Source organism: Grammomys surdaster, unplaced genomic scaffold (genome assembly GCF_004785775.1).
Source record: "Grammomys surdaster isolate TR1022 unplaced genomic scaffold, NIH_TR_1.0 126158, whole genome shotgun sequence".
Lineage (NCBI taxonomy): Eukaryota > Metazoa > Chordata > Mammalia > Rodentia > Muridae > Grammomys > Grammomys surdaster.
Genome location: NW_021620966.1, coordinates 1732806 through 1743118, shown reverse-complemented (window position 1 = coordinate 1743118; position 10313 = coordinate 1732806). Strand labels below are relative to the sequence as shown.

At 47.3% G+C, this 10313-nt stretch overlaps 1 protein-coding gene across 1 annotated transcript; it reads left to right on the top strand.

The window, feature by feature from the left end:
• The first annotated feature begins 4939 nt into the window (after positions 1–4939).
• LOC114612309 (glutathione S-transferase Mu 7) lies at positions 4940–10313 on the top strand. The gene is made up of 8 exons (XM_028757265.1): positions 4940–5138; positions 5344–5419; positions 5851–5915; positions 6196–6277; positions 6377–6477; positions 7521–7616; positions 7698–7808; positions 9691–10313. The coding sequence occupies exons 1-8, from the start codon at positions 5067–5069 to the stop codon at positions 9778–9780; spliced, it is 693 nt and encodes a 230-aa protein (XP_028613098.1). The 5' UTR covers positions 4940–5066; the 3' UTR covers positions 9781–10313.

Sequence of the window (10313 nt, the reverse complement as noted above, 5' to 3'; positions counted from 1 at the left end):
CTTGGCTGATGGGCAGAGGGTGAACAGCCACCAGGCTCTACATCTACCCTCACCTGGAAGTCATCTCTTTTTCCAAGATATTTTGCTATAAATATTCCCTGTTGGTGACTGTATTGTGGGAATCTTCAAAAAACCCAATCATCAGCTCATTGAGGGAGGATCCTGGCCATGTCAGTGTCTGGCATGTTAAAGTTTGAGAAATTGTGAACATCTGCTTTTAGAGAAGCTTGTGCCAGTGTTTGGCATAAGGACTCTGGAAATAACCATGGTTCCTGAGAAAACATAGAATGGGACACAGGAGGTTGTCCATGTGGTGTATTGTAGTCTGACCCAGAAGTGCTCTCTCACCTAAGCACTTAAGAGGTGGGGCTGTCCCTGAGTGGCTGGAGATGGGCAGATCTACTTTCCTAGGCCCCAGAGCAACAGTGTGTGATTAGAGGTGCTGTCAAGTCACCCACAAAGGAGCTAGATTTATTGAAGAAGCATCCAATGACCAGGATCCTGATGGCAACCAGAACATGGATTCTGGCCTTTGTCAAGCACTTGCTGTGACTTACCTATAATTTGAAACATGGTTGGAGGATAGCCCTCCTGGGTATTGTCCTTAGGCCAAGTTCCAGCTGCTGCCTGTTACAGCAGTTAAAAGATAAGTACTCATCTATGTGAGGGTCACTGTGAAATAAGTGATTAATTAAAATGTAAAGCTTATAAGATAAATGTTCATGGAAGAGAAGTGTTTATTAATCTGGTAAGATTAAAACCCTTTTTGCCAACTTGTACTGGCTGGTTTTGTGTGTCAACTTGACACAAGCTGGAGTTATCATAGAGAAAGGAGCATCCCTTGAGGAAATGCCTCTATGAGATCCAGCTGTAAGGCATTTTCTCAATTAGTGATCAAGGTAGAATGGTACCATTGTGGGTGGTGCCATCCTGGGTTGGTAGTCCTGGGTTCTATAAGAAAATAAGCTGAGCAGGCCAGAGGAAGCAAGCCAGTAAGCAGCATTCCTCCATGGCTTCTGCATCGGCTCCTGCCTCCAGGTTCCTACCCTGTGTGAGTTCCTGTCCTGACTTCCTTTGGTGATGAACAGCAATGTGGAAGTGTAAGCTGAATAAACCCTTTCCTCCCCAACTTGCTTCTTGGTCATGATGTTTTGTGCAGGAATACAAACCCTGACTAAGACACTGACCTTATTAAACACCAACTTAAACATAGATGCAACAAAAACATCAGGAAAAAGATAAGTTAATAGACGTATATAAAGGTTAAGTAGACAGGAATATTAAACCAAACTAATATTACTATTATTCTATATCAGAAGTTAGAAAATACTTTCCAATAGTTTTCAATAGTTCCTAGCTGGGTGTGCATGTGCAGATTCATTGTGTGCAGTTTAACAGCCAGCAGAAGCATTGAAAAGAACCAGAAAAGGATGGGGATGTGACACAGTCTATAAAATACTTGTGTGCTGTGCAAGCACAAAGACATAAGTTTAGTCCTTTGCACAACTCAAACCAAGTGTTGTGATATGAGTTGATAATCCCCGAGCTAGGGAGATGAAAACTCTCTGAACTTGCTCTGAAGACAGCTTAGCCAAACCAATGAAAGCCTGGCTCAGTGAGAGATCTTGTCTCAAAAAGTAATGACGAGAGATATTGAGGAAGATACCCGATATCAACTGGTGATCTCCACCTGCAGGCAAACACAGGCACACAGGCACACACATGTATACGTTATGTGTATATGTATATATCTGTGTGTGGCCCCATGTACTTAAGCAGAATATTATGATTGTCAAAGGGTATGGCAGAGACTGATTTCACTTCTTGATGGCTAAGAGGCAGAGATTGTGACATGAAGAGGCCCCATACTATGCATCTGCAAGGACCTGTCTCCAGTTAATCTTCTCTCATGGGGAGAGTCCAGGGGACTGGGAAGCTCCAGGAGTCTTTCAGGGTCTCAGCCTTATTCCATCTGTGGTTTCTCCACTCACTAGGGTGCTTCCTCCTTGTTGGATTTTAGGGTTTGAAAGGAGAAGAGAGCTCAAGAGAGAAGTATTGAATCAAATTACCATTCAGGCAAGGGAGGAAGCACAGCAAGGTGGGGTGGGGTCTGGAGTTCCAGGTTTATTCTCTAAGATGTCCCCCTGCTCCCCTCCCCCGCCCTCTACCCCTGTGAGAACAACTGGGAGAGAACAACAAGTAGTGTGATAGGAGAAAGTGGGTCCAAGGTCCACTGATACCACCCAACTAAACTACAAGAGATTGTGTGGTTTTGTATTTCTTTTTGAAAAGTCCCAAGGACATTTCTGGATAAGGGATTTTTTGGAAGAACAGAGGGCCTAGTTAATTTGTGATAGGAAAGTGTACTTGCAGTTCTCTGTTTAGGATTATGCTATCTGGAAGGGCCCTTGAGGGAGGGAGAGAGACTCCCTGTCCACGTGCTCCACCTGACACTCCTATCCTTCCCTCTCAAGCTTTTTTTCTTCATTCTCTAGGTGTCTTGTTTTCTGTCTGGGAGATGGGGTTATGTTCTTAAGCTCAGTGGTACTCAGTGATTGCCTATATAGGAAGCACAGTGAGCTGTGTGGATGACTCTCCATCCAGTGACTCAGTACAGCGGAGAGCAAGAGGCGTGCAAGTCATGGCACCACCTGGCCCCTGGGAATCACTGTAGCCTTTACTTTCACAGCTAGTTATGGGTTCTCTAGAGTTCACTTGATGTGTACAGGACTCGGTTAGACATCTGGGTATTGGAGGCATCGGCACAGCAGGTTTGCAGTCTTCTCTACATCAAATGCTCCTCTTTCTCAGATTCTCTTCGGCTCTGGTTCTTTTGCAGGAGTAGCATTGGTGGCTGTGCAAACCTTGGCATGGCTACAAGAGGGGTAGACTTGAAAGCTGAGGGCTGCATCCCAAGGCCCGCTCTACCTGGTTCCTTGATAACCATCAACTGTAGGTCTCTGAACACTGCAGAAATCATCTGAGCAGGCTTTCCTGGTGAAATGGAACAAACACTCCTAGTGTCTCTTTGCATGATCCTCTGTAGCAGGGCTGGATATGAGGCAGCTTTGGGACTGACCCAGTGAGATTGGCCTGAGGCCACACATAGAGCAGGTTAGACATCTACTTTCAGGAGAACAATTAGAGCTGGCATCCCAAGCTGGCCCTCCTCCCCTTGTGCTTTTGACCCAGGGTTTGCTGGGTCACTGGCTCAGGTCTGGGCTCTCTGTCCTGCTGCACTGGTCTGTTGTGGACATCCTTGTCCTGTTCCAGGAAGTTTCTGTATAAACCAGCAAGGAGGATGTTCCCTGTGAGAAAGGATCATGCCTGTGAAGGCAAGAAGTGGTAGGGTGCTCTGTGGGAAGGAGACAGGAGGGGACTGGGCAGGGAGGGCACCGAATGGGAGCCCTAGAGCCTCAGTAGCAATCATCTCCCTGCTGCTCTGGCACCATCTTGCCTGTTCCCTGATCCCTGTCCCGTTCTTGCTCCAGCTCCTTCTTGTCCTTCAACTAAGTGGCCTCCTGAAGTGACTGTCCCTGAGGCTGGCTTCACTGTCCTGTCTAGCATTGGCTGTGCTATGCTGAGGAGCCTGAGGAGACCACCCCCATCATCTTTAGGCTCCTTACTGGCAACACGTGTGCTACAGAGGCATGTCTTATCTGCAGTATACCCTAGGGAGGCCCCTGTATGGCACTGCCTGGTTCCCAGAAGGCTTGAGTCACACTTGCTTTGACCTCCATACCAGTTTTCACCATTGCCTCTAAGGACTGCCTGGTAACCCTAAAAGAGCCTGGTTCACAGGAATCCTAGCAGACTAAGAAGGACACCCCCAGGGCAGGCAGCTTTTAAGGGGTCTCTAGAACATCAAGGGCACCTTTTGTGGCTGGACCCTTGTCCACCCCACAATCTCACTGAGATTCAGAAGTTAATAAAAGTTGGTCTAAAAAATATCAGCACAATGATAGCTCTAATTAGGGCAGGTTTCCTCGCCCTCAGCTACATTTTAACCAAATAAAACCAACGTGTGCACGAAACATGTTTAAAAGAATCAAGATCTGAGTGAGTTGGTGCATCCTAAAAGAGACAGATGTGGTGCTCCATGCCCTTAATCTTAGCACTCGGGAGCTGAGGCAGGAGGACTGAAGCTAATCCATGGCCAGCCTTGGTTACACAGAGTTCCAAGGCCAGCCTCTGAAGCCATCTCAAAAAAGAAGGGATAAAGAAGAAACATAAGACAAAGAACACTTGTTCCTCGGGAATTGGGGACAAGGTTTTCAAAGCTCTGCAAAGAGAGACATGTTCCATCAATTGTCAGAAGTTACAGGTCCATGTGAATGGCCTGGCTGGGAGTTAGCACAACAGAGATGACTATCAGTCACAGTTCCTCCAGGGTCTCACGTACTCCCGGATGGTGTTGGTGGGAAAGAAAATGGAATGAATCTTGGTTGTAAGCTTTTGTGCTCATGCTAGAGAGTAAAGGTAGGGGGTGGGGGAAACAAGAAGAGAGGGAAAGGCAAGTTAGGGAGGACAGAGGTTAGGGGAGGGCACCTGAACAAGGGAGCAGCTATGGTATGTAGGTGATAAGTGTGTACTTTTTCTTTTGTGAAATCTTTTCAAAAATTAACATTATATCAGAATAAAAAACAGAAAAAAAACAAATACATTTAACATGTGACACACACATTTTTCAAGTATTCACAGTATAAGAGATAATTTTGCCTTCAGGACACATTTGTCAAGGTTCTAGGCCTTCTGCTCTATCATCACTGGGGAATGCTGCAGACATCTAGACTAGATGGTAGAGTACTGCAGCCCTACAGCAAAAGCCGGGCAGAGCTGCTAATAAAAAGCTAGTGAATCCAGCCCTGTCTTTTGCTTTTGGCACTCAGCCAAGCCACCACCATACCAACGTCAGAGCTCAGGCAGCCTTGGCTCTGCAGGGCGGGCCTGGCCTTGCTCCTGGACTCTGGTATTGGCTGGAACTGGGGGGTGGGGAAGGGCGGTCTGAAGACCTGACAAAGCGAAGCCAGTCTGTTTCTGGCAGCTCTCGGAACAGTTGAGGCTAGATGGACACTGAGCCTGTCTGTTCAGACCACGGCACCATGCCCATGACACTGGGTTACTGGGACATCCGTGGGGTGAGTGAGGGGTCTGAATGCAGGGTAGGACTTGGAGGAGGGGCAAGGATACATGTAGTCGATGGAGGCATGCTCTTGCAGGTGTGTGTGTGTGTGTGTGTGTGTGTGTTCTGGTCCATCCATGGTCCTGGTAAAATTAGGTCAGAGAATGGGGACTCATCTAGAAGGGGTAAAGAACCTCACCATCTTTTGCTGTCTCTTACAGCTAGCCCATGCCATTCGCCTGCTCCTGGAATACACAGACTCAAGCTATGAGGAGAAGAGATACACCATGGGGGACGGTGATTGCATCCTTTCTAGTCAGATCCCTGCTCAACTCCTGCTCATTGTTGCCCAGCAACCAACACCTAGCTCTCCAACCCCATCACTCAGCTCTGCCTCTTTGTTGGACCTAACCTATTATACGCCCCTTCCAAAACCCTTGATGGTGTGGTTTGATATACCAATGGAAGATGCTAAAAAAAGATTTAAGAGTCCTCTGTATTTATAACTGGGCTCCATTCCTCTAGCAATTGGCTAAATCTTTCGTAAGCTTTCATGATGAAGGAGCTCATCACAGCCCTTACAAACACATCCTTGACAGCTTGCAGTGTGACTTCATGAGTCAGCTTGTAGGTCTGCTGCCTCGGAGAGTCTTACTCCTTGGGAAAATCTTGGGAAAGGGGTTTGAACACATAGGTCATTGGGTTTCACAGCCTCTTGTCCACCACAGCTCCTGACTATGACCAAAGCCAATGGCTGAACGAGAAATTCAAGCTGGGCCTGGACTTTCCCAATGTAGGTACAGGGGAAGGGAGGTGTGGGGACGGTGATGGTTTCCCTATTTACACAGATGAGGAGGTCTGGGATCAGTCCTTTGTCTTTTATCTGCCCATTCCTGGTTGTCCACACCATCTTTCTGTGATGGGCTGTATCCCAGTTCTTTCATTCAGTGAGCAGTGTCTTTATAGGTTTTCCATGGCGGACACACTGAGTGCTAGGCCTCAGTCTGCCCTCACCCAAGGAAGGAATTCAAAGATTTCATATCCCCTCTGACCTTCCCTGCTTGTCTGTCCAGCTGCCCTACTTAATTGATGGTTCACACAAGATTACCCAGAGCAACGCCATCCTGCGCTACCTTGGCCGAAAGCACAACCTGTGTGAGTGGAGCTGACTGCAGGGAGGGGGAGATAGTGGCCACCCACTGGGCTTAGCCAGGGTGGCATGTTGAGAGTGAGTCTGTGCTGTGTTTTTCACAGGTGGGGAGACAGAAGAGGAGAGGATTCGTGTGGACATTCTGGAGAATCAGCTTATGGACAACCGCATGGTGCTGGCAAGGCTTTGCTATAATGCTGACTTTGTAAGTCCCACTCTGGGCTTGTACCCTTGCCTTATCATCTGCTCTGTGTGTTTAGTGTCTAAACTTCTTAGCGCTGTTCACCTACAGATGATGTTCTCAACTGCTGGCAGAGTCATGGTGGCACAGTGTGGAGACCAAGACAAAAGGACTAAAGTTAAGGTCTTCCTAGGTACACTGTCTCAAAATAAAAAAACACCAAAACAAAACAAAACCCTCCATGCACACACATACTCTTGTACACACACACACACACACACACACACACACACACACACCTCTGCCAACAGAGTGACCCTCAAACCTCAGAGTCTTGTCAAATGGCACTTAACAATGAACTTCAGCATGCAAAGCAAACACTCCACAGTCCAGCGTCAGTAGCTGGGTACTAAAGACTGTGTTTAGAATCTCTCAGTTCTGATGACCCATCTTTGCCCTGTGTTATGTCTTCCATTCGGATTAAATTATTACTGCTTCTATAATATATATTCCAACAATGAGAAAAGGTAGAGTAACCTGGAAATGGATGGGAGCCATTACCTGGAGACTCCTCCTAACCAGATTCCCAGAGCCATATCTGGGATGCCCCTGGTGATAAGGACATGTTCCCAAAAGGCGTTTCACAGCGGGCCAAGACACGCCTTGCCTTGTCTCCTTTCGTCCACTCACACCCACTTCATCCTTTTGGAACCACACCAGAGTCCTCCCGCTCTCCTTCCTGTCACCTCACTGTGTAGAACATTCAACTTCTTTTCCAGAATGCTCTAGTTCTTTGCTTCTCTGCCTCAATAACATCTGAATGCAAGAACCTGCTCACATAGCCCTGAGTCTGACCCACAAGAGTTGTTCTGAGCATCTGTAGTGAATCTCAGGGACAGCGTGCCCCTGTGCGGCTTCTCATCACCTCTGATATTGGATCTGGTGCCTGTAGGACTCTAATCAAATAAACACAATGAATTAATAATAGTGACATTATAAATTAAAGCAGAATTAACCCATGCCCAGAATCTTGTGACAGAGGGTGGTCACAGAGTTTTCTGTTCTAGGAGAAACTGAAGCCAGGGTACCTGGAGCAACTGCCTGGAATGATGAGGCTTTACTCTGAGTTCCTGGGCAAGCGGCCATGGTTTGCAGGGGACAAGGTAAGGGAGAGGGAGTGGGGAGGAGCTGCCATCCTTCCCAGGTTACTGGATCCAAGCACACTCACCCTCAGCTTCCAACAGATCACCTTTGTGGATTTCCTTGCTTACGATGTGCTTGAGAGGAACCAAGTGTTTGAGGCCAAGTGCCTGGACGCGTTCCCAAACCTGAAGGACTTCATAGCGCGTTTTGAGGTGATGAACACTCTAAATCTTTGTTCTTCTTTGTGTTCCTCCTTTCCCTGCTTTACTTGAAAGGCCCTTAGTCACAGAATTGAGCTTAAAATCAGCAAAACCAATAGCATTTATTGAGTGTTTGCTTTCTGTCTCAGCATACTTTATCTATTGTGTAAGATTTATCATTACAACCAACTTACAGGGCAGTTTGAATTATGAGTCCCATTGGACAGATAAGGAAACAGACTAAGGCACTTACTAGCAGAGGTTGTGCCCAGATCCCTGTGGGTGTCTAGCCTCTAAGGTCAGCAAGGAGTAGGTATTTCCTATTTTATGTCAAAGGAAGAGCCTCAGGTCCTTGTGCTATCTGAGTTACTCAGTCCAGGATTCTGTGGAAAAGGCAGACCATGGCAGCACTATGTAGGCCACAGGTGTTCAGAGAGGGAGGCATGATGGGATTTGTGTGAAATAGCTGTGTGTAGACAATACTCACACTGATCTTCAGAAAGCTTCATGCAGGTTCATTCCCATCAGAACACATGCCAAACCCCAGGGATGTTTTTGTCACTAGATTTGAGAGTGTATGTGGGCCCTATTCAGGGTTTTAAAGAGTTGCATGGTGTAGGGCTTTTCTCCCCTTTCTTTTCCCTGTGTTTCCATTAGCTGTTTCTACAATATATTCATATACTTATTTTGACTCCTATTCACTGGCCTCCTCCTCTGTATGAGGCTCAGTATCAGGTCCCAGTGAGACATGGAAAGAACTCCATTCAGAGATAGAGTATAGCAGAGAGCACTGATCATAACAGACATAGTATACACACCAGTAACTTGGATGCTAGGAATCACAGCTTGGCCCTCACTGCATAGCTAGTCATGGGTCCCCCAGAGTCTACTTAACACCCACAGAATATTCTTTCAGAGATTTGGGAACTGCAGGCATTAGAACAACAGGCTTGTGGCCTGGAATCTTGTCCCTGTGTCAAGTGATATATATTCTCAGTTAGTTTCACCAGCTCTGAGTCTAGTCCTGACCCAATGGCCTTGAAAGTGTACCAGAGCTGGTGTGGCCATGATATGGACGGATAGAAGAGCCGAGAGCTATAGCCCGAGGCCTGCTGCACCTGGCTTCTTGATTTCAGTTAGCTGTAGGTTTCTGAACACTGTAGAAATCATCTGAGCAGGCTTTCCTGGTGAAATGGAACAAACATTCCTAGTGTCTCTTTGCATGATCCTCTGTAGCAGGGCTGGATATGAGGCAGCTTTGGGACTGACCCAGTGAGTTTGGCCTGAGGCCACACATAGAGCAGGTTAGATATCTACTTTCAGGAGAACAATTAGAGCTGGCTCAGCATTCCAAGCTGGCCTTCCTCCCCTTGTGCATTTGACCCAGGGTTTGCTGGGTCACTGGCTCAGGTCTGGGCTCTCTACCCTGCTGCACTGGCCTGTTGTAGACATCCTTGCCCTGTTTATACAGGAGGTTTCTGTATAAACCAGCAAGGAGGATGTTCCCTGTGAGAAAGGATCATGTCTGTGAAGGCGAGAAGTGACAGGGTCTTTTGTGGGAAGAAGTCAGGAGGGGACTGGGCAGAGCCAGGCTGACGCAGATCTTGTCTTATGGACTAGCTGTGAGAGCAGGAGGAAGCCCCACAACTGCTATGGATCTCAGCTTCTCTGCTGACATGTAGGCACAGTGAGACTGATCTTGGAGGGTGGAGAGTGCTTTCTGAGCATAGATCATAATCTATAATGGGCACAATTCTGATGCACAGGCATCTTTTTATAGACAACTGAGGATTTCCTTTCCTAGAACTCTACTAGAGCCTACAGGGAAAGCTGTTTCTGGAGGGGGAATGCTTAGCCCAGTGGGGCTGACCTTCTGCTCTGTCCTCACTCACAGGGCCTGAAGAAGATCTCCGACTATATGAAGACAAGTCGCTTCCTCCCAAGACCTATGTTCACAAAGATGGCCACTTGGGGAAGCACATAGGACCTTGACAGGGTGGGCTGTAGGATAAAGATACCAGATCTCCTGGGTTTGCCAGGAGCCCTGGGGAGTAGGCAGGATCCCTGCAGCCCCAGACCCACCTTCTTCCTTCCTTCTATCCCATTCCAGATCCCAATCCTCACTAGCTCTCTTTTTTGGCCATCCAATCCCTGCCAAATACAGGCTCTTAAAAACCCAGCAATTCCTTTTCATTAGCAAAGTGGCCTTCTAAAGCTAAAGTGCCCCTTAGAAGCTCATATGTTCAGACACTTGGTTCCCAACTCATGGCTATTTTGGGCAGTTGTGGGCTCTCCAGCAGGTGGGGTCTATCTGGAGACAGTAGATTGATAAGAGTTTTGACCACTGTAGCCCAGCCCCTCTTCTGCTTGCTCTGTTTCCTGAGACAAGCTATAATCAGAATGTGCTGTGACCCCAGCACTTGTCACTACATCTGTGATCCTCTCCTACCACTCTCTCCCTGCTCCTGTGAGCTGTACCTCCTGAACCATGAACCTGAATAAATTATCCTCCCCTTA

Excerpts from the sequence above, each read along its gene's own strand:
- LOC114612309 (XM_028757265.1), top strand. The coding sequence starts at position 5,067 with ATGGACACTGAGCCTGTCTGTTCAGACCACGGCACCATGCCCATGACA. Across the intron at positions 5,420-5,850 it reads GAGATACACCATGGGGGACG|CTCCTGACTATGACCAAAGC; the intron begins GTGATTGCATCC and ends TGTCCACCACAG. Across the intron at positions 7,809-9,690 it reads ACTTCATAGCGCGTTTTGAG|GGCCTGAAGAAGATCTCCGA; the intron begins GTGATGAACACT and ends CCTCACTCACAG.